General features: G+C 34.2%; 1 protein-coding gene across 1 annotated transcript; it reads left to right on the top strand.

The window, feature by feature from the left end:
* Nucleotides 1–1401: 1401 nt before the first annotated feature.
* LOC138319477 (uncharacterized) lies at nt 1402–17957 on the top strand. Its single transcript, XM_069262633.1, has 16 exons — nt 1402–1632; nt 1890–1964; nt 2490–2585; nt 3908–4006; nt 4355–4438; nt 4780–4967; nt 5764–5809; nt 6433–6663; nt 7565–7639; nt 7840–7938; nt 8221–8391; nt 9191–9274; nt 9480–9592; nt 11183–11371; nt 11871–12502; nt 17767–17957. The coding sequence occupies exons 1-16, from the start codon at nt 1423–1425 to the stop codon at nt 17955–17957; spliced, it is 2583 nt and encodes an 860-aa protein (XP_069118734.1). The 5' UTR covers nt 1402–1422.
* Nucleotides 17958–23671: the final 5714 nt, after the last annotated feature.

Raw genomic sequence — 23671 nt, 5'->3', positions numbered from 1 at the left:
TGTTATATGTTCACATTGTGTCGGGGTGACCATACTGATGTATGATGTTATATGTTCACATTGTCTCGGGGTGACCATACTGATGTATGATGTTATATGTTCACAGTGTCTCGGGGTGACCATACTGATGTATGATGTTATATGTTCACAGTGTGTCGGGGTGACCATACTGATGTATGATGTTATATGTTCACAGTGTGTCGGGGTGACCATACTGATGTATGATGTTATATGTTCACAGTGTGTCGGGGTGACCATACTGATGTATGATGTTATATGTTCACAGTGTCTCGGGGTGACCATACTGATGTATGATGTTATATGTTCACAGTGTCCCGGGGTGACCATACTGATGTATGATGTTATATGTTCACATTGTGTCGGGTTACCATACTGATATATGATGTTATATGTTCACATTGCCTCAGGGTGACCATACTGATGTATGATGTTATATGTTCACAGTGTCCCGGGGTGACCATACTGATGTATGATGTTATATGTTCACATTGTGTCGGGTTACCATACTGATATATGATGTTATATGTTCACAGTGTCCCAGGGTGATCATACTGATGTATGATTTTATATGTTCACAGTGTCACGAGGTGACCATACTGATGTATGATGTCATATGTTCACAGTGTCCCGGGGTGACCATACTGATGTATGATGTTATATGTTCACAGTGTCCCGGGGTGACCATACTGATGTATGATGTTATATGTTCACAGTGTGTCGGGGAGACATACTGATGTATGATGTTATATGTTCACAGTGTCTCGGGGTGACCATACTGATGTATGATGTTATATGTTCACAGTGTGTCGGGGTGACCATACTGATGTATGATGTTATATGTTCACAGTGTCTCGGGTTGACCATACTGATGTATGATGTTATATGTTCACAGTGTCTCGGGGTGACCATACTGATGTATGATGTTATATGTTCACAGTGTCCCGGGGGTGACCATACTGATGTATGATGTTATATGTTCACAGTGTCTCGGGGTGACCATACTGATGTATGATGTTATATGTTCACAGTGTCCCGGGGTGACCATACTGATGTATGATGTTATATGTTCACAGTTGTGTCGGGGTGACCATACTGATGTATGATGTTATATGTTCACAGTGTCCCGGGGTGACCATACTGATGTATGATGTTATATGTTCACAGTTGTCCCGGGGTGACCATACTGATATATGATGTTATATGTTCACATTGTCTCGGGTGACCATACTGATGTATGATGTTATATGTTCAGTGTCTCGGGTTACCATACTGATGTATGATGTTATATGTTCACAGTGTCCCGAGGTGACCATTCTGATGTATGATGTTATATGTTCACAGTGTCTCGGGGTGACCATACTGATGTATGATGTTCTATGTTCACAGTGTCTCGGGGTGGCCATGTTGGTTTATGGAGCATATAATATTCGGGAGTACCCATCCTTTGTGGCGAGATTTTCAGTAAAACGTCTGAGGTTCAACAACGTATATTTTGATGATCTGGTAACGGCCCTTGCTAGTCTACTGATTATATGTGGAGGTTCTTCCATCTTGATATCCCTCCAGGGTTTGTCTAGCACGTGTGTGACGTCACGAGCTGCGTACTACGTGGTAAGTACTGTACAGTGGAATTATATATCCTTTTATCTTTCGTAGGTGTCTTGTTTGTGACGTCACGAGCGGGTAATCGCTCACTAAGTAGAACACTGGGTCTCTGGAGTTTGTGATATTCCAAGCGACGTAGTACCTTATTGGGTACATAATGTATGTTGACATTTTTCCCTTTTTGCCCTTGTCATGTCTTAATAAATAATACAGACTTCGTTTTGTTTACTGCGTTGCTACACAACGTGCATTTCTCGTTTCAGTCTGCTTTCATAAACTCAGCTGGTGTTTTCATGACTGCAACAGTAGTGATATTTTGGGGCGTGTTCAGTAAACAGGTAAGGTCTCCAGTCGTCAGAATTGATCAATTATCATCCAATGGATAGACCACGCAGAGGACAAAATAACTCTCTCGTTAACTAAATATATTATTTATAAATGTTAATGGTTTGAATAATCACTACCAAGTAAAATCCAACATGATGTAAATACACCGAGGAAACACTGGGCTAGTCCGCTAAACCTGCCAATATTATTAGGCTTTTTTTACTTAATATAATACCATAAAACCAGAAAATTCACAAGCGAAATAATAAACTGATTCCATTCATGGAATGGCTAACTATTGTATCTATTCAATATATAAATCAATCTGCCAGATATGACATATTTTATGTCAGAATGATTCATCATAAAGCAATGTTTACTTTAATAAATGTCCATTACAACAGGGCAAACAGGTCATGCTGCAAGATTTCATATACCAATATATAGAAAATATCCAGAATGGAGTGTGGTGTAGTCGGTCATGGAAATATGTGATAATTGTCATGCGATCGATTATTATGAATTGTATTTTACAGGTTAGAGATGACATGGCAGAGGAACTAGACAATTTATTTTATACAGCACAGCGGTCGTCTCACTATTTTACCTATGCAGTGAATCTTGTTCAAAAGGTACTGATATCTTTGATGAAATAACTCAACAGTTATCTGCTAATTCTCAATAAGAAAGTAATATTGGTAATGACTTAGCTCAATCATTCCATTCTGAATCCAAATATGATTATTGACAATAAAGATATTATCAAGTTTTAATGACCTACTTATAGATAACATGCATTTTCATTATTAAAACTGCTACATTCAGTTTGTTATTTTGCATGATTAAAGAAGTATTTGGCATTAATGTATCTAAATCTAAAATAATACCTGAATGAGTTTCTCGACCAAATTAAACTTAAAATCTAAAACATTATATAACATGTAAAAGTGATGAGATTTACATTTGTTAGCATGAATCAACATACATGTTAATCTATCAGAAGTGTTAGCCCTGCAAATAATTGAACTGCTGTAGGTTTGTAACATGACCCATGTAACCTGGTAACTCTTCCCTATCAATCTACACAGTTACAGAATCTCATTTTAATCTATAATTACAAAATAAATCATTAGAACAGGACATATTAGTGAAGCTACTTCAAATGCAAAACATCTTATTATGGTCTAAAAACACCCAAATGTTTTGTAATTTTGATTGAGTAAATCTTAATTTTTCTACAAAGTATCACTAAATATATCAATTTGAAAGCATATCAAGCGTTTAAAGTAATATGAGTATTGGATTACCTATTAATGTTCTCACCGTTAGTTCGTGATTTATGATCCAAAATAAGCATATTCATATCATTATGTAACGTTTCTAAAAATAGACCTTGCCATTATAACCTTTAAACGACATATTTACCGGTCCAAAATTTTTCTGAAATTTTAACAATATTTACTACAGGTAATGAGCCAACTTTTTGGAAAATATTTTTTGTGCACTCGAACTGGAAGTAGGTGAATCACCATTGTTAATAATTGACATGGCCGAAAATAACACCCAAAATTTCAACCATTTTGCCTACATATTTGTGATATAATATGTAATTATTTATATTCTTTAGAAAATAATACAGTTTGATGACATAAAACATTATTTTGATACCTTTTTGGATCAAAAAGGGAAACCTGTCATACACCTCTACTGAGCAACATTAATTTGGCCATAGCACAGGTCCTGGGACCTTTTGAATTTTTTAAACGTATTTCAAGGGTTTGCATTAATGTTGCTATATATAACATTTAATTTTAATAAAATTGGTTCGTGGGCAAATTTCCATTGTTCGTGAAAGAGGTCCTTTAAGCATATATATATTCATGCGATAACTTTTCTATTTTTCTCTTTTGGTTTTTGTTCGCGAAGATCATTGTGAATTATGTTACCATTTAAGCTTGGGTGTTGTGGGGTAAGGACTGAACAGGACTACATTGATTTGGTTCCTATCACCAGATTCGGCGACAACCTCTATAACTACTGCACTAATTACAGGGTAGGTATGGGCTCATACAACTATCGATTGTACACAATTAAAACTATCATAGTTCTTCTGTTTTTATAAAACACAGCTAGTGTTTACAATAGCATGAGTGAATGAATTTACGTCTCGCTTGAATAGATTAAGCCATCAGACTGTGAAGAAGGATTCCTGCACATGTCATAAACAAAGAGTAGTACTTAAATTAATTAGATTGATTTCACAATTGGAAAGATGGTTCCGAAAAAAAACCCCAAGGATCACCAAAAATCGAATTTCATGGGAATTGTAATCACGAGTAGTAAATTGGTTTCTAATGTAAGGGAAATGTGATGGTATCAGAGTTAATTTGTTAATTTGTAGGCGTGCGCTCCAGTGCTCCAAGATCATTTCCGGACTTTTTCTGCTGTTGGAATTTCTCTAACGTCATTGATGCTGTTGTTTCAGGTAGGAATGTGTCTTATTAAAATTATATGACATGTTTAATACCGAAAGAATTTACTACATATATGCGTTTTCCCTTTTTTCAAATACTTTCCAGCAACGTAAAGTCAGAATATTTAATCAATATACCTAGATTGACAAAGATGGTTGGAGAAAACTTCTCAGTTTAAAGTATGATATCATAGGTTAAGGTTATTTTCTCTTGTACATTTTACAAATATCCTGGGGCGGTATAGCCGTTTTCCGATTCTGAAGGAGATCCGACATGAACCTGATCAGTCATTATTTCCCAGCTACGCTGTTCTAGTCTGGTTGTTTTTTTTATATTGAATTTTTGTTTATAGATATTTACTGTACTGTACGCCAACAAGAAAGTAAGAGAACTACCCACACATCGATCTTCTTGTGAAACAGATCTGAAGACCCCGCGAGATACTGCCGTACCTCCGTCTTCCTGTGAAGCAGATCAAAAGACCCCGCGTGTAGGAGTGTTCGGAAGGCTGAAGCAGCGCGTTATTTACCTGTGGAAAGAGTAAGTGTTCAAACTAACAATATTGGTAATAAACTTCATTTCGTTAAAGATGCTCCACCGCCGACAGAGCAAAAATGGCATTCATCATTAGAACAATAATTGGTGTTTATTCTTGTATACATATGTCTAATTAACACAAAAAATAACATAAGATAAATTATTTTGTCTTTGGTGCATGCGCAATTAGTACTTCCTTCCATATAGGATATAGTGCCACAGATTTTTTTCGGGATGCAATTAATTATTTTTTATATTTTCAACTTGAAGTAAAATTAGAAGCTCAAACTTTTCAATCGTGGTAATGGTGTAAAGTAAGTAACTTTTATAACTGAAGAAAAATATGAAATCATCTGCTCCTGTTTTTAATAGTGAAAAAATACCATTTGTCAGCAGTATTCATCTTTAAGGATGTTTTAAAGCGATAATAATGTGTAATAATTACACTGACGCTATTAGTACCTTATTGTATTATACTACTCAGTGCACGGGTGTATGTCTTCGCGAACCTCTCGGTAATAATAGATATACATGATAATAGTGGTGATGGGAGACGAGTATTAAGTTTCAAGGTATATTTTTTAAAATTTTAATACTGTTGTATAGGTTATTAGTGTTTTCCCGTTAACAGTGATGAAATCATAGCTAATAAGTTAGTTTAAACAATTTTTCACTTCCTACATACAATATTATATTTTCTTTAAGTTTCTGCTATTCTAGGTTTGCTTTTTGTGTTATTAGTGCCTCAAGCAGCGATTTTGCAGATATTAAATTTACTCTGATAACATTTTTTTCACAGAGATCACATTAATGGAGTGAGTCTGATAACGAAGATCCTGACTCTGGTAAGTCCATCGTAACCTTGATAAGTCCATCGTAACCTTGGTAAGTGAATCGTATCCATGATAGGTCATTCATATCCTTGATAAGTCAATCGTATTCCTGGTATGTCATTCATATCCCTGGTAAGTCATTCGTGACCCTAGTAAGTCTTTTGTATCCCTGACAAGTCATTCGTATCCCTGACAAGTCATTCGTATCCCTGACAAGTCATTCGTGTCCCTGGTAAGCGAATCGTTTCCCTGGTATTTTAATCGTGACCTGGGAAGCCAATAATATGCCTGATTAATCAATCGTGAAACTGTAATTTAATTCTGATTATGAAAGTTAATTGTGTCCCTGGTAATGCACTCGTTATTTTAGTATGTTGATCATGATTATGGTAACCAAGTCAGTAAGATAACGATCTGCTATCACTGTAAATAACAAACTTCAACATAATATATCAATTATAGTGTCTTACTGACAAATGGCCACAATCAAGGCGAGGACCTGTTTTTCTGTTCATGAAAGGTTCCTCAAATTATCCTCCTACCCACGAAACTCTTATTCTGGTCTCTTTGTAGATTACATGACGTAAATATACGATTGATATATCTTTTTTCATTCTGTGATCTCTATTTCACAGATGTGCGCATTGTCCTTGATTGTAACAGGACTGCAACTCAAGTTTGACTATATTTTTGCGGATATTGACTTATTTTCAATATTCTATCTCCTTGGATTTAACAACCGCCGTTTCACCTATTATCTGACCGCCTTCGCCTATGGAATGCTGGGATTGGGGATTGCGGAAATGACTATTTCATTATATGGTCTCATTATATACAGCTGGAACTCTAAATTCCTTGAATACACGGTATAGTAAACTTTCGTTTTGTCACTTCAGTAATTAGTAAATAGTTGTGTATGTTTAAACGCGAAGCAGACACTTGGAGGTTTTCCGGTAATCTCACATTGAAGTCAGCATACAGTATGGAACTTTAGATTTCAAACGTGAGTAGATATCTAGTTGCTGAATATAAATTGTAACATCCTTAAACTTTTTCAAATACTTTTTTCAAGACTGAATGCTTCATAAACACTAAACAATATGGAAAATTTAGTTCCACTTCATTGTCATTGTAAACAGAAGGGAATTCCCGGGTCTAACTGTTGATTGAATTGACCAATCAGAGCTCACTTAGTCAGGATCTTGACCAAAATGGTGTTCCTGACCTGTCTTAGTATTTATGAGTGCAGCCTAGCGGAGAGAATTGGTACTAAAGCAGTCTATTCCAGTCTATTAGTCGCGCCATCCGGTGACTATCAAGTCATCTTTTGACTTGCTTTTTGTGACGGTGGGGTTACGTTATTCGAAGGTTGGTTCAGATGTTTTCCGCGGAGATGCCTTAATTTTTACAATGAGATAGTCCAGGGGTGTAGAGATCGTAAGTGATCGGAACCTCTGGAGTATTGAGGATGGAGTGCCTACAGAACATTTTTAGAAGTTTTATGGGTCTAGATGAAAAATCGGTAAAAATCATACTCTACACTGTACTATACACGCAAATGGTGGAAAGCTCCGTGACTCAAATACTTCTACCCCACCTAGATTTTGCAGCTAAAAAATCACATTTCTAGCATGTCTTCACGAAAACGGTTACTACCTTTGGAGAGAGCAATATTTTTCCTTTCAAAAAAGGTAAATGTATGTACACGTCATTTTGAGATATCGGAAAACCCGTATTTTATCACTGATATTGTTTTTCTTTGTACAGCTAATTGCGTTACGAGTCACCTTCACCATTACATTAATCGTCATATTAGGGCTGTCTATTGAGTCCCAGAGCAATGTAAGTATTGTATGCTTATTTGTTTTAACTAATATATTCAAATACTTTAAAAAGAAATAAGTATTGAATATTTCGTTTCACATTAAAATAAGAAGTATTGAATGATTACAGACAATATATATAAGTTCCATAAGGGTTATCTTAGTACTAATTTCTAATAAAGTTACTTTGTGAATATTGTTAGAGATCTTACTTTGCAGATCGCTTGGACAATGTATGATCAACTTGTAACAGAATTTCAGAAATATTCCAATTATCACGAAGATTCTGAGATTCCTTGGAAATGGCTTTACTTCAAGGTAAACCCTTTCAGCTTTGTACAGCAGTTGACTAATCCAACTGTGTATCTATATTTCGTATAAATTTATTACAAATTAAATATGCATTGCATGTAAAGATTTATTATTCAAATCATGATTTTGATCTTTATTGCCAGTATACTTCATTATAAATTATGGAAGAAAACATAGTCAAATTAATATAGCCCGATATTGTAAATCTTATACAATATTTGTATAATATTAATCTGAATGTAATAGCATTTCATTATTTTCCCATTCAAACTGTTATAACTTTCCTAGATGGAGTGTTGTGGAATCGGAAACTATGGCGATTTTAACAGATTATCCTTGCCTTATGGCAATCAAATACCAATCCATTGCTGCACGAATGTTACAACCTGGGACCCTGGACTGGTATATGGACAGGAGAACTGCACAAACCATCTTTTGCCAGGTTCTTTCCACGAGACGGTAAGTCACTGGTCTAGGATCTCTCCTAAAATAGGGTCGAAGTGGTAGATGTATCATTTGATCTGGAAAATTCTCATGAAGAGGTAGGTGAATCATTTGATCTAGAAAAGTCCCATGAAGCGGTGAATGTATTTTTTAATCTATAAAATTCCCACGAGGTGTAGATATATCAATTGGACTAAAAACTTCCCGCGAGGTGATATATATATTCATTGAACATGAAAAATTGGAGGAGGTGGAAAATATATCTATTAAACTGGAAACTTTTCATAAGGCAGTCACTGAATTAATTGGCCAAGCTTAGAACCTACCAGCTCTTTCGATGATCTACATGCACTTGCGACAAAATGGTATGGTTTGCGAGTATAGCAGCAACCTAGCCATAGGAACAGTTTGAGTGTAACAATAGCCATGGCAAACTCTAGTCTACTGGACATAGCAACACCCGTGGAATGGCAACAACGTGGGTAGCAAAACCAGGACATCACAACAATCGGGGGATAGCAACAACCAACCAGGGCATAGCAACAACCAGGGCATAACAATGACATTAAAACAAACAGGATATAGCACCAACCAGTGCATAGCATAGCAACAAATAGGGCATAACAACAGCCAAGACATAGTAACTAAAAGGGGATAGGAGCAACCTAGGCATAACAACATTTTTAGCATAACAATAAATTGACGATTCAATAAAATAATTTCAATCTAACAACTACATATATAATGTACTTGAAGAGTTCTGGACTTTTACTTTGCAGAAAACAAAAGACAAAAAGATTGTTCTCTTTTACAGGGATGCAATGATGTGCTTCTTGACAGATTCGGGAGCTACACCATCACTCTGTTCACTTTGATTTCATTCTTAATACTTTTCCAGGTAATTTTTCGTTCATTCTATATTCAAACTATTCTATTTAACGATGTCATTTTATTTTAATTGATAAGTCGTAATGTCTTGATAGGGTTAGGGTTATTTGATCACAGTCGTCGCCCGACTGCCTGTTCCAACATCAAAACAAGAATATGATCTATGTTCCAATTAACAAATAAAAAAATACCTTAATTTTGTTGTATTTTTGCAGATTTTCGATATTGTTATGAGTGGCCGCCGCATATATATACTTACTCCTGGCTCAAAGATCGACAAGGAAATCGGCATTCTTGTTCAGTCTGTGACTAGAAAGCTCCGTAAAAGGTACGTTATCAAACTATAAACTGATTTCTACCACAATAGGCGGTGTTATTCAACTCTCAGGTCATTGAATAAACACTGCAGCTGTTGATTAACAATTTGTTTATACCACACGTGGTATAAACTCTGTACGCATTCTGATTGGCTGACACGGTGAACTTTGACCGAACTACCTCGTTCTCAGTGTCACATCATCATTGTCAACGTCATCAATAATCAAATGACGTCATTCTATGTTGTGATGGCCGCTTGACGCCCAAAACTGCTGTTGGAAAGCGTATGCGCCGTGGTCATTGTGTCAAAATACGTGTCGTTTTCATATATGTTAAATTGACCTTTAGTACTAATAATACTTCTTGCCGGACAAGAATATTACTGATGAGTTTCGTGTAGTTTTAACGTGTATGAAACGAACTTGATCTTGACGGGAATGGCTTGATAATAATCTGGCGGGAAATAGACGATGCCGTATCTTGCGAATAATTTTACATGTAATTACGATCTTTTACTGAGCATCGTAAGTTATTTTTTTAGTCTCCATAAAGTTACAAAAGACACTCGCTAAAGCTCGCTAAGTCGTGTCTTTTTTAACTTTTAAAGAATAACTCACTCGTGTGGAATAAATTCAATATTCAACAACCACTCATTATGTAACCTCTATTTCTCCCTACCCGAACAGGGATATCCTTAATTTTACCGATGTGAGGTCTATATAACCCACCCAAGGGTAAAGACAAGCTACACGAGATCATCGTGTCCAACAGTTGTAAAATCTAAGTGTTATACAGGGTAAGAAAAAAGAACCATTCACTCTCTTAGGGGTGCGGCAGGAGATATCTCAATCTTCGGGATAAGATGCTTTAGCTGTCAAACACTCGACAAAACCTGGTCTTTGACAACTTAAGAATAAAAAACTTAAGGAGGTGAACGTTTCTATTAATCAATGGAGAAAGTTTAGGCTGTGTTTTCCTTGAACAGTTTATATTTTGTTAATATTTTCTTTCTTCTATTCATGATGAACATATGTTCCTGGTTTTGCCGTTTTAGTAAAAAATTAATATGGAGAAATAACGCTACACAACGAGCAATTTGAACGTGACTAGATAAAAAAATAATGTGTGGCAACTATATTTTATCTGTTTCTGTAAAGTGTTCATATATTAAATTTCATTATTTAAGAAAATTTTCTTTGAGGAGGCCTTACGCTTTGAAAAGAACCCCACTATTATAGTACAAATAGTAAATGGCGCACGGCTACATTTCTAGGGATTAACACGTTTCAGACAGAGTTATTAATTTCAAAGAAAATAACTGAGATCGAAATCCCTACTTTTTATTTTTTTCCGTAGAAAAGTGGAAAAAAATTAGGGTCGGGGGTGAAAAATCAGGGTCGGTCGGGTAACTCTAAACAGACAAGTATTTGTTATTTGGCCTAAATACAAAATAAATGTAGCATAAAGACACATTTATAACGAATTGTCTAAAGTAATGCACATATCTAAAAACTTTTTATTACTGAAATAGTTTTAGATAACGGTTCCCACTTAACTCGATATCACACGTACATATCAAAATAATATTTTTGTTCATCAGTAACGTAACGGATTCCAATGAAGAGTTGCTGATTGAGGAGTCTACTGTGGAGGCCGGTCTGGTCCTACCAGCAACTGAGGATATGAAAAGAAACACTCTGTTACCTTCTCTTGAGGGAGAGAAGGATATGGCATTAATTACCAACAAACCTCCTACAGACAAAGCAGACGACACCAGTAGGCGCGGGAAGTATGTGTATATGCGATAACCCTATACTTTAGTATTGTAGTTTTGACGAATTGTGGTTAAACACGAGTAGATGCTGTATATGGCCACATCCTTAGTGATATGAAGTGTTGTTCTATAACATATCTTAATAATGTCATTTCCTTCTGTGTCCCCTGTCGTTGATACAACAATGTCTATAACTTGAGAAGGCATTGATGGATCGTTTTAAAACTCCTGACAATGTTGTGTTATAAGGCCAGAATTAAATTAAAACTCGCCAAAGCGTGGCTTGCAGATGACGATCAATGCAATCTGTGGAAACGTCTTACAATAATTATGCTGTAATATAGTCTGATTGAATGTCAAGTATATTACATGTATTTTTGTAAAAATGTATATTGTATAACCATTGTTCAACAATTTATTACTTAATTCACAGTATTGTTTCTCCCGTGTCTTTTGTCACGGAATATTATTCTGTACGTATAATTTAAACATTTTACCCTTTTCTTTTTAATAGGCGTCGAAAGGATAAAAAACAACGAAATAAGCACCAGACTAATATCACGGAGGTTACCGAACCTGTGGCAAAAACCGCTGAACTTCAAGACACTGACTCTTCAGCAAAACCACTTGAAACTGACCCTGCTGCCAGGACAATTTCTGGACGACGGGCTGTCCCATCGCTATCTTCTACTCGGTCAGCACGGAAACGACGGGAAAACGCGACACTTCCATCTCCAAACCCGGCAAGGCATGAAATAGATCATGTCGGTACCAAAACAGATACCGGGGAAACAATACCAATCCCAGATTATCCTAAATTTGATTCTAATGATAACCAGGGTAGATCGAGGCCTATATCAGAAAATGTGTCACAGGAAAATTCAAGTTCACTTCAGACAACATCAATAACCCGTGAAAACATTGACATCGATAACACAGATGTAGAACAGACGAAGAGCGATGATGCTGATAAAGATATGAAAACAGGAAAGGGGGAACAGGAGAACGGAGATAATTCATTGCCATATAAATCAGAGGTCGACAATGAAGAAAATCGAAAAGAAGATGTATCACAAAACAAAGCATGGTCTGATAGAAAAGGGACGACTGAATCAGCACGCCAGGAAAATACATACACAGAAGTAAGCGAGAGGGGGGGGGGGCAACTGCCCCCCCTCCCCCCCCCGTTCCCCAGGACGGGGGGGGGGAACATGTCTTTTTGCCCCCCCCCCCCCCCCCCATTTTCGCCGACTGAAATTTTCTAAAAATGCTTATTTGAAAGAAAAAAGGGTCCTCCTGTACATTTTTCGTACTTCATTCTAGAAAATTTTCCGCTGCGCGGCGCATTTCCTAAAACGTTCAAGCACATAATGTCAAACCTTAAATAGTAAAAATTCAATACACACGAACTAGACTATAAATGTCCATCAAGGGATTCTATGTACTATTTAAAAAAATGTCTCTTAAAAGATCAATTTGTTTATATGTCTTAGCGAGACAATTAATTCATTTTTTTATGTTACACAACAATGTGCCGATGGTGTGAAGCCGGTATATTCAGATCGAGTAGGGTTGCATAATGTTATGACGACACAATTATCATTTCTAAATGCAGGTAGCTTTAAATCGAAAAATCACCATGTTATAATCTTTATAATCATTAAAATACATCGTAAAACTCATCTATCTCAGCCATTCTAAATCATATTTTTTCCCCCGGGGGAGAAAACTCCCTAACACCAAATTCTCGCGCCTTTGGGTGCTGCAAATTCATCAAAATGCATCGTAAAACTCATCTAAGCTATTCTTAATCGTAATTTTTTTTTATGGGGGCAGATCCCCGACCCCCCCCCCCCCCCCCCAACACCAAATACTCGCGCCTTTGGGCGCTCGCAAATTCATCAAAATGCATCGTAAAACTAATCTCAGCCATTTTAAATCGTATTTTTCCGCGGGGGGAGACCCCCGGACCCCCCAAACACCAAAATCTCGCGCCTTCGGCGCTCACACGCTAATTTGGCCAATTTGCGTATTCGTTAATTTCCTTTTAGCGACCCCACTGCCTATTAATGTGTACAAGGATTAAATTCAATTCAATTCTTCAATTCTTTTATTACACTCAGATACACTATTGTGTATAACAAGAGGTCATACATATATAATTCAATTTTAAAGCATGACAGGCAAAATTAGATGCATTATTTGTATAAAGATTCAAACTTTTACAAACAAAATTCAGTGTGTCATAACATTTTTTCCAACAAATTGTTTCACCTTTAAAATTGGTAACATAGGAGATATTAATATACATGTATTGATTATAGTAATAATTGACTTATTCATATGTGTATATATATTAATACATTAGAACAATACATATATTTTAGATAATTTTGAGCTGTAATTAATACTATAACAAATTGCATAATTTCTGAACAAATAAGCATAAATTTGCGTACATTTTTTTTATGAAAAATGGAGAACATGCCTTTCATTTTAATGTGATTAGGATGTTTTGTGTAGTAAGCAGGAATGTAATCCCCACGTAGCTGACTTACATTATAATCTGAACATAAAAACAAATAATGGAATTCATCACCAATACCGGTATTGCATAAATGACATATTCTATTGTTACGTTGAACTCCTATCCATCTTCCGGTTTCAACCGGAAATTTAATATTTGAAGTTCTGAATTTGCACATTGTTTTTCTGTCTTTTTCATTCAATCGTATTAAATAATTTTCAAGTCCAAAATGGTTTTTAAATATAGAGTAATAAGAACCTCTCGAAGAGTTTTCAATATCTTGGAACCACGACTGGATGAACTGATCCCTTAATTTCTGGGTAATAGTTGACTTCAGATACTTAATATCAGGTAAACAGCTTTTTTGATATATCCAAACAAAACTTAAACCAGAATTATCTAGAATTTCTTTAACGCACTTAAGCCATTTGAATTCAGTTTTCCCTGTTACATGGAGGGCATACATTAATTTATACATAGAGCTAGACAATTTCTTTTCATTTGAGATGAGAGAAAACCAAAACCTAAGTAAACTTAACTTAATATCGATTGAAATAGGGAATCTGCCAGTTTCTCCGTATATCATGAAATTTGTAGAATTTTTCTTCACACCAAGAATTCTTTTGCAATATTGTAGGTGGATTTTTTCCAACATATTTATGTTCTCGAAACCCCATATTTCACTCCCGTACAATAAAATTGGCTTAACCAATGAATCAAATAGTTTTAATTGTATATCTATAGGTAGGTGCAGATTCCTTATTTTACGATACAAGGCGAAAAGTGCCTTTTTAGCTTGATCACATAAATGTTTCTTAGCAATGTTAAAACTTCCATTATAATTGAAAATTACTCCTAGATACGAAAAAGTTTCTACGATATCCAATCTATTATCAAAAATGGAAAAGTTATTTGCCGTTTTTGTTTTTCTTTTCGAAAAAATCATCACTTTAGTTTTTGTAGTGTTCACCACAAGTTTCCACATTTGACAATAATCTTGAAACATATCTAACATTGCTTGCAAACCATCAGCTGATTCAGACATCAAAACGGTGTCGTCAGCATATAAAATTATAAAAAGTCGAACATACGTGTTAAGATTTTCTTGACATAACTCATGGATTTTGTTTAGACAATCAACATTTTTATCAGCAAAATAAGTTTCTAAATCATTCAGATACAGGGCAAATAAAAAAGGTGAGCAATTTTCCCCTTGTTTTAGACCGATATTGGATGTGAACATCTCTGATTTTTCATTTCCATTTTGTACACAAGATTTTGTGTTCGAATACATAGTTTCTACTATATCCAATCTATTATCAAAAATGGAAAAGTTATTTGCCGTTTTTGTTTTTCTTTTCGAAAAAATCATCACTTTAGTTTTTGTAGTGTTCACCACAAGTTTCCACATTTGACAATAATCTTGAAACATATCTAACATTGCTTGCAAACCATCAGCTGATTCAGACATCAAAACGGTGTCGTCAGCATATAAAATTAGAAAAAGTCGAACATACATGTTAAGGTTCTCTCGACATAACTCATGGATTTTGTTTAGACAATCAACATTTTTATCAGCAAAATAAGTTTCTAAATCATTCAGATACAGGGCAAATAAAAAAGGTGAGCAATTTTCCCCTTGTTTTAGACCGATATTGGATGTGAACATCTCTGATTTTTCATTTCCATTTTGTACACAAGATTTTGTGTTCGAATACATAGCATATAAAACATTAAATATTTTGCCAGTTATATTACTCTTGATTAACTTTTGCCACAGGCCAACACGCCAAACCGAGTCAAAGGCCTTTTTGAAATCAATAAAAGCACAGTAAATTTTTTTACCTGAAGACAAGTACAACGATATAAGTACATGTAAAATAAATATATTGTCTACGGTTGAATGACCTTTTCGGAAGCCCGCCTGTGCGTGACTGATGAGATCAATTTCATCCGATAGTTTATACAACCTAGCATTGATAACAGACGTAAAAACCTTTCCAAGACACGAAACTAGTGTAATTGCCCTGTAATTATCTAGATCTTTGGGATCACCTTTATTTTTAAAGATAGGCTTAATAATCCCCGTACTCCAGCTTTCCGGAATAATACCGGTGTCGAGAACAATATTAAAAAGTTTGTCATAAACAGGTAACATTTCATTTACAGTACTCTTAATGTATTCATTATATATATTATCAATGCCACATGCTTTATTATTATTTAATTTTTTTAATTGCGTCCACAATTTCTTTGGAAGAAATTTTATTATTCAGTATATTGTCATATGTGTTATCTGTAAAAATAGGAATTTCAAATTCTTCTGTGTCATTATCTTGGGTTGAATTTAGATTGCTGAAATATGTATAGAGGTCTTCGATAGGTAAATCAACATTAAGTTCATTATGCTTCTTATCAAGTCTATTCAACATATCCCAAAATACTTTTGGTTGATTAACTGATGTTCTTCTAATTTCAGTTTCGATATTTTCTTGGAATTTCTTGTAATTTGTCTTCAAGAGATTCCTATATTCCCTGCTCTTTTTCACTAGTGTTTTCCGGTTTGCACTACTTTTCAGAATATTATAACGTTTTTTTCGCTTCATGAAATTCTTTTCTTTTACGTGAGCAGTCGCGTGTAAACCAAGGTTTGTCACAATTTAGTGTAGATTTTCTTCTATTAATTCTGTTTTCTTGTGTACCAAAAACATTTTTAGCTGCCTTTTTAAACATGTCCGTAATCATATTTACTATATCATTTATATCAGTTTTTAATACTGGTGTTGTTGACTGCTGAAGTCTTGTTATTTTCTCATTTATTTCCATTATGATACCGTCTTGTTCAGATTGTAGAGTGTTAACAAAATCAGTTTGTTTTTCTTTTACCCATTTTCTTATTTTCTCTGAGGTTGAAGTATTTTTTTCATTTTCAAATATGGCCTCTGTGTATTGAATACTATACAATACTCTACAATGCGCATCAGATATAAGTGGGTCAAAATCCAGAATTTCGAAATCAGTTAATATAGGAAATATATCTGAGGAGACGATTAAATAATCTATCAGACTTACATCTTTACACGTATTTCTACCAATGTTAATGTCCTTACCGGCCCTACCATTCGCTATGTAAAGATTGTTATTTTTACAAAATTCTAGAAGTTTGATTCCAAATGTATTTGGTCTAGCTTGATCTTGGCTAACTCTTAGTAATGGGACTCCAGCACGAATTAATGATTCATAATCGTAAAAATAATTTCTCAAATCATTGCTTTCATTGCTTTTAATGATATATGAAAAAAGTATATAAAGTATATATGGATGTGTGTTGAATTCATCTCCTGTAGGTGTGGGGCGGGGGGTGTTACAAAATATTAAGGACCTTTGCCCCCATTACGTTTCATCTTCCTACGCCACTGGAACTTATACCGAAAATAATATATAATCTATAATTGTTGCCTTTGAAACTTTATCTGTAACGTTTACTAAAAAGCAGAAATACATCAATGATATTTCTGATATATGTTTCTAAATTACAGTATAAATGTAGATTTAAATTCATTATTTCAAAATTATACTAAATCCTTAATATTGTATATTCATTGTCGATCCTTTTGTGTATCATACCGAGATTTAATAGTATGATATATGAACATTTATCGTATAATCCAAAAAGTAACCACATATAGTGTTCAAATGAAAAATGAAATTACTTGTATAAAGGTATTATAAATAGATATATCTTGTACCTTTCAAAAATATACTTAGTGATATTTAAATAAGTAAATTTAGTGTGGTAATGCTGCAACCCTTCTTGTATGACTATATACATATAGATTCGAAACAGTGAAAATACATGCTTAGAATTTTACTAATACCTTAGAAATTACGGGAGATTGCTATATGCCACGATTCCGTAATGGTTCAGGGAGCTCCCGCTTCGGATCACAGGATCGAAGATGGTCCAATCAGCCTCCTGGGCGACGGATCGATGATGGAGCTCACCAGGGCCATACTCAGTCAGCGACATCTGGCGGATGGGATTCGCGCCCTCGTCACAGCAACCGACCGTAGGAAAACGCTACGAGAGGTCGAAACCGAGACCGAGACTTTAATACAACGAACAACTTAAACTTTACGTTATTAAATATATGTGGTATAAAATCGAAGATCAATTTACCAGAATTTTCTGACTACTTAAGATCACATGATATTCTTGTATTTGTTGAAAGTAAAACAGATGACTTGGATGTATTACAGATACCATCTGAGTATGAGTATGTTGCTAAGAATCGCTCAAAAGCGAAAAAAAAGTCTGGCGGTATAGTTGTTGTGTATAAAAAGGAATTGAAACCTTTTCTACATTTTTATAAAACTGATTCTGAGTATGTACAGTGGGTTAAACTGTCCAAAGATGTTCTTTGTGTTGAAAATGATATTATAATAGGATGTACATATATCCCCCCCGAAAACTCTAAATATTCGTCTATAAATGCATTCGACGAAATAGAGGATGAAATGAAAGAACTCCAAAAGTCGACATGTAAGGTAGCTTTACTTGGTGATTTTAATGCTAAAACCAAAGCTCTACAAGATTTCATAGAACCAGACAATTCTCTAATGAATATGTTAGATATTGAAGAAAATGAAGATGTTCTTAGTTATATGTATGACTTCGAGAAACTTACCCAACAGGATGTACCCTTATTGAGATCAAGTCAATGCAAGTGTAATGTTAACAATTTTGGCTATAAGTTACTGCAATTGTGTAAACAAAATAATATGTACATTGCAAATGGAAGAGTCGGAATGGATAAATCTGTTGGAAAAACTACTTGTAATGACACAAGAGTTGTAGACTATTTAGTTGTATCATCTAATTTCTTTGAATTAATCACTGATTTTGATGTAATGGATTTTGACCCTTTATTCTCTGATGTACATAGTAGAATTGTATTTCGTTTAAGTAGTAAAAATAATACTGAAACTTCGCCAAGAGAGGATTATCTAAACTTATCTAAAGATAATGCTTACATTAAATGGAGAGCAGATAAACAACAGTCCTTTTATAATTATGTACAAGAAGACTGCTGTGAACAATTAGATATTATAAATGAACAGTTAGAATCCTTAACTGAGAAGGAGAATAACAATATCACATCTAAGGATATCGATAATGTTGTAAATAATATCAGTGATCTTTTTAAGACATCTGCTAAAAAGGTATTTGGTACAAAAAATAGTGCAAAGTATATTAGCCAAACCAATAATAAACCTTGGTTTGGGAATGATTGTCATAAAAGGAGGAAAGAATTTCATGCAGCTAAAAATAAATATAAACATTGTAAAAATTTAGACAATAAATCAACGTTAAAACATGCGAGCAAAATGTATAGACAAACATTAAATAAACATTTCATGATGCATAAAGAGAAGAAACAGAATGAAATAAGACATACTGCGAAATCTAACCCCAAAGTATTTTGGAGGTTATTAAATGATATTGGAGGTAATTCAAACGAACAAAACGTTGATATTAAAATTGAGGAACTATATGATTATTTTAAAAATCTTAACAAGGGAGATAATACAGACGAACATTTTGACTTCGATGATGTAAATAATGGTTTGTTTGATGATATATTGAATGATGTAATTACTGTGGATGAAATAAAGCATGCAGTTAAAAATCTTAGTAATAATAAGGCAGGTGGTATAGACTGTATTATAAATGAATACATAAAAAAACAACATTGGACCTATTTTTAAATGTCTATCATAAAATGTTCAATATTGTTTTGAATACGGCATGTATCCCAGAATCGTGGAAAATAGGTGTAATAAAACCTTTGTATAAAAACAAAGGAGATCCGAAGAACTTAGATAATTATAGAGCGATTAGCCTGGTATCTTGTCTAGGAAAAGTGTTCACATCTATTTTGAATACCAGACTTAATAAGTTATCTGATGAACTTCATATCATTAGTGGTGCTCAAGCTGGCTTTAGAAAGCAACATTCTACTGTTGATAATATTTTTGTTTTACATACCCTTATATCTATATATATATCACACAAGAAAAAATTATACTGCTCTTTCGTAGATTTCAAAAAAGGTTTCGACTCTGTTTGGAGAATAGGATTATGGAAAAAGGTTCAAAAAAGTAACATAACCGGGAAAATTTTAAAAATCATTATCAACTTATATGCCAACACGAAAGCGTGTGTCAAGAAAGGGAATGAACTGTCAGGATTATTTGATTGTAATATTGGTCTAAAACAAGGGGAAAATTTGTCACCTTTTTTATTTGCAATTTATCTAAATGATTTAGAAGACTTTTTTGATGAAAATGACGTCAGTTGCCTCCAAACTATGAAAAGCTTGAGTGATGATGTTGGATTGTTTATTAAGATGTTTCTTATCCTTTATGCTGATGACACTGTTATTATTTCCGAATCAGCAGAAGGGCTACAGAATTTATTGAATATGTTTGAAATATACTGTAATGAGTGGAAACTTACGGTTAATACGCAAAAAACTAAAGTTGTTATATTCTCAAAACGGAAGTGTCAAACACGTTTGCGTTTTTTATTTTGCAACGAAGAATTAGAAATATTGGAATCTTTTGTATACTTAGGCATTTTATTTAACTATAATGGTACATTTGCTAAAGCAAAGAGTAAATTAGCGGAACAGGCGAAAAAAGCTTTATTTGCTGTTTACAAAAAAAATTAGAAATATTTCTCTGCCAGTTGATTTACAACTGAAGATTTTTGACATTCTGGTACAACCTATTCTTTTATATTCTGTTGAAGTATGGGGTTTTGAGAATATTACTATTATTGAAAAAATTCACTTGCAATTCTGTAAACGTATCTTAGGTTTGAGACGTAGTACACCCAACTTTATGGTCTATGGTGAATTGGGTAGATATCCGTTGAGTATTGAAGTGAAATGTAGAATGGCCATGTTTTGGTATAATTTAATTTCCACTGATAAATTGTCAAGCAAAATATATAAACTAATGTACCAATTGCATGTAAATGGAAACATAAGTTTTAAATGGATCGATTTTGTGCGAAATATTTTTTATGAGACGGGCTTAAATTTTGTATGGAATATACAGGAATCTTGTACATTGAACAAAAATATATTTAAAATTTACCATTAAACAAATACTTAAGGATCAATTTATTCAAAGGTGGTTTAATGATATGAATTTGTCATCAAAAGGTAAAATGTATACAGTTTTTTAAAAACGATTTTCAAATGGAGAATTATCTATTGAAACTGAATGAAAAAGATAGAAAAAATATTGTTAAATTTCGTACTTCTAATTTACATTTGCCCATAGAAACGGGACGATGGGCTAATATACCACGCAATGAAAGAATTTGTCCCCTTTGTTCCAACGGTATTGGTGACGAATTTCATTACTTATTTAATTGTACTCACCTATCAGTTCATCAAATTAGGCAAATGCATATACCAAAATATTTATTTTATGAACCCTAATCTAACAAAAATGAAAGGTTTAATCTCACTGTGTAACGTACGTATTCTTTCGCAACTTAGCAGGTTTATTGAGAAATTAGAAAAAATTATTTGTAATAATTAGATTAATTAGGTCCATTATATTCTGTTTTATACTTATGTTGTGTTGATTGTATTATACTAATGCTATGTGTTCCGTCATGTCAAAATGTAATATACTGATTTGACCTCTTGTTACACACGTAAGTGTGTCAGAGAGTAATAAAGAAATCTGAATCTGAATCTGTAATTACAGTACTAGACAGGAATAATTTTTAAGGTTAAATCTTTAGTTGAAATAGTTCTTAGAACTATTTTTGTTTCTGAAGAAGTCAACTTCCATTATTGTTTTACCTGTGTACGACATATATATATATTCCTAGGTATGATCAGGGATATTTCATTTCCATTTGCTTTTACATCTTCATTTTAAATGGAGGGGACATTACAAAACCTAGAGCATAGATGTACGGGGTTTCCGTAATTCAAATCCAATTAACGGATATCCTAACCTGATTGACAGTAAGACAATACACTGGTAACCCAAAATGTGTTAATCTTGCCGAAACTTGTTAGAATAACGGCAGAATACTTAATTTTTAACAAGTTTCGGCAGGATTAGCATATGTGCTTTTTTATTCAGTATTAACCCTTTATATTAAGACTTTTCCTCAGAATTCCAATTCTATTAATAAAATTAAGTATTTCTGCCGTAAAATTAAGTATTTTTCTGTCCGCCGTGGGTCGTGACGGCTGACGGCCGAATAACAGAGGCTATCAGTCACAATTACCCAACTTCGTTACGTGCACGGCTATTTATTGCTACATTGTCGGAGGTTGGGAATCGTCAAACTTTTCCGATGCGACGGTGAAATTAACAGATTCGGCGATAGAATTAAGAGTTTCTGCGTTTATATTCAGTGTTTCTGCGTTTATATTCAATGTTTCTGCGCTAATATTAACACATTTCGTCGCTTACATCGAGCGGGCGCGCCGAGCCGTGACGGCCGAGCACACGGCTTACACAGGTAAACTTTACCTTGTGAAACGAGACTTACAGTACGTACAGCCGCCAGCCGATTGTACATGTAAAATAATTATGTTTACAATTCTCTTTTCCCCTTTAAAAATACATATATCCTCATTATTCTATTCTCCTATCTTTTGTTGTTTACTTTCCCGCGTCTCGTCATTTGAGCTATGCATTTTGCACCTTTTTTCGGAAGAGTTCCGATACGAGCGGTAACAAATGAATAACTGTCTAGGTTATGTGTAAAATATGTGTATATACACGGGGATTAACTATGACAAACAAATTATGTGTTTGATTATGTGCAATTACATGTATGTATATTCTTCTCACAAATTTGAATTGTTGACGATATTAAAATAAGATCGTTTTCCATAAAATAAATAAACATTTGTTATTTACAGACGTTTTGAAAGATATTTTGCTGTTGCCTTTAATTGTAAAATGCTGATTAAGTGTTATACATAATGATCTGCTTTTCAGGTTTGCTGAATTGATTTGATATACATTAAACGACCGATATCATATTCTGGTAATATTTGATGTACTTTGTGGCACGTAATTCCAGTATTTATTTATTTCTTCGTTTATATTCAATGTTTCTGCGTTTATATTCAATGTTTCTGCGTTTATATTCAATGTTTCTGCGCTAATATTAACACATTTCGTCGCTTACATCGAGCGGGCGCGCCGAGCCGTGACGGCCGAGCACACGGCTTACACGGGTAAACTTTACCTTGTGAAACGAGACTTACAGTACGTACAGCCGCCAGCCGATTGTACATGTAAAATAATTATGTTTACAATTCTCTTTTCCCCTTTAAAAATACATATACCCTAATTATCCTATTCTCCTACATGTATATTTTTGTTGTTTTCTTTCCCGCGTCTCGTCATTTGAGCTATGCATTTTGCATCTTTTTTCGGAAGAGTTCCGATATGAGCGGTAACAAATGTACACGGGATTAACTATGACAAACAAATTATGTGTTTGATTATGTGCAATTACATGTATGTATATTCTTCTCACAAATTTGAATTGTTGACGATATTAAAATAAGATCGTTTTCCATAAAATGAATAAATATTTGTTATTTACAGACGTTTTGCTGTTGCCTTTAATTGTAAAATGCTGATTAAGTGTTATACATAATGATCTGCTTTTCAGGTTTGCTGAATTGATTTGATATACATTAAACGACCGATATCATATTCTGGTAATTATT

The sequence above is a fragment of the Argopecten irradians genome, chromosome 3 (genome assembly GCF_041381155.1).
Source record: "Argopecten irradians isolate NY chromosome 3, Ai_NY, whole genome shotgun sequence".
In the NCBI taxonomy this organism is placed as follows: domain Eukaryota; kingdom Metazoa; phylum Mollusca; class Bivalvia; order Pectinida; family Pectinidae; genus Argopecten; species Argopecten irradians.
This window is presented reverse-complemented; position numbering and strand designations above follow the sequence as displayed.

Excerpts from the sequence above, each read along its gene's own strand:
- LOC138319477 (XM_069262633.1), top strand. The coding sequence starts at position 1,423 with ATGTTGGTTTATGGAGCATATAATATTCGGGAGTACCCATCCTTTGTG. Across the intron at positions 2,586-3,907 it reads CAGTGAATCTTGTTCAAAAG|CTTGGGTGTTGTGGGGTAAG; the intron begins GTACTGATATCT and ends TTACCATTTAAG. Across the intron at positions 7,939-8,220 it reads GGAAATGGCTTTACTTCAAG|ATGGAGTGTTGTGGAATCGG; the intron begins GTAAACCCTTTC and ends TAACTTTCCTAG.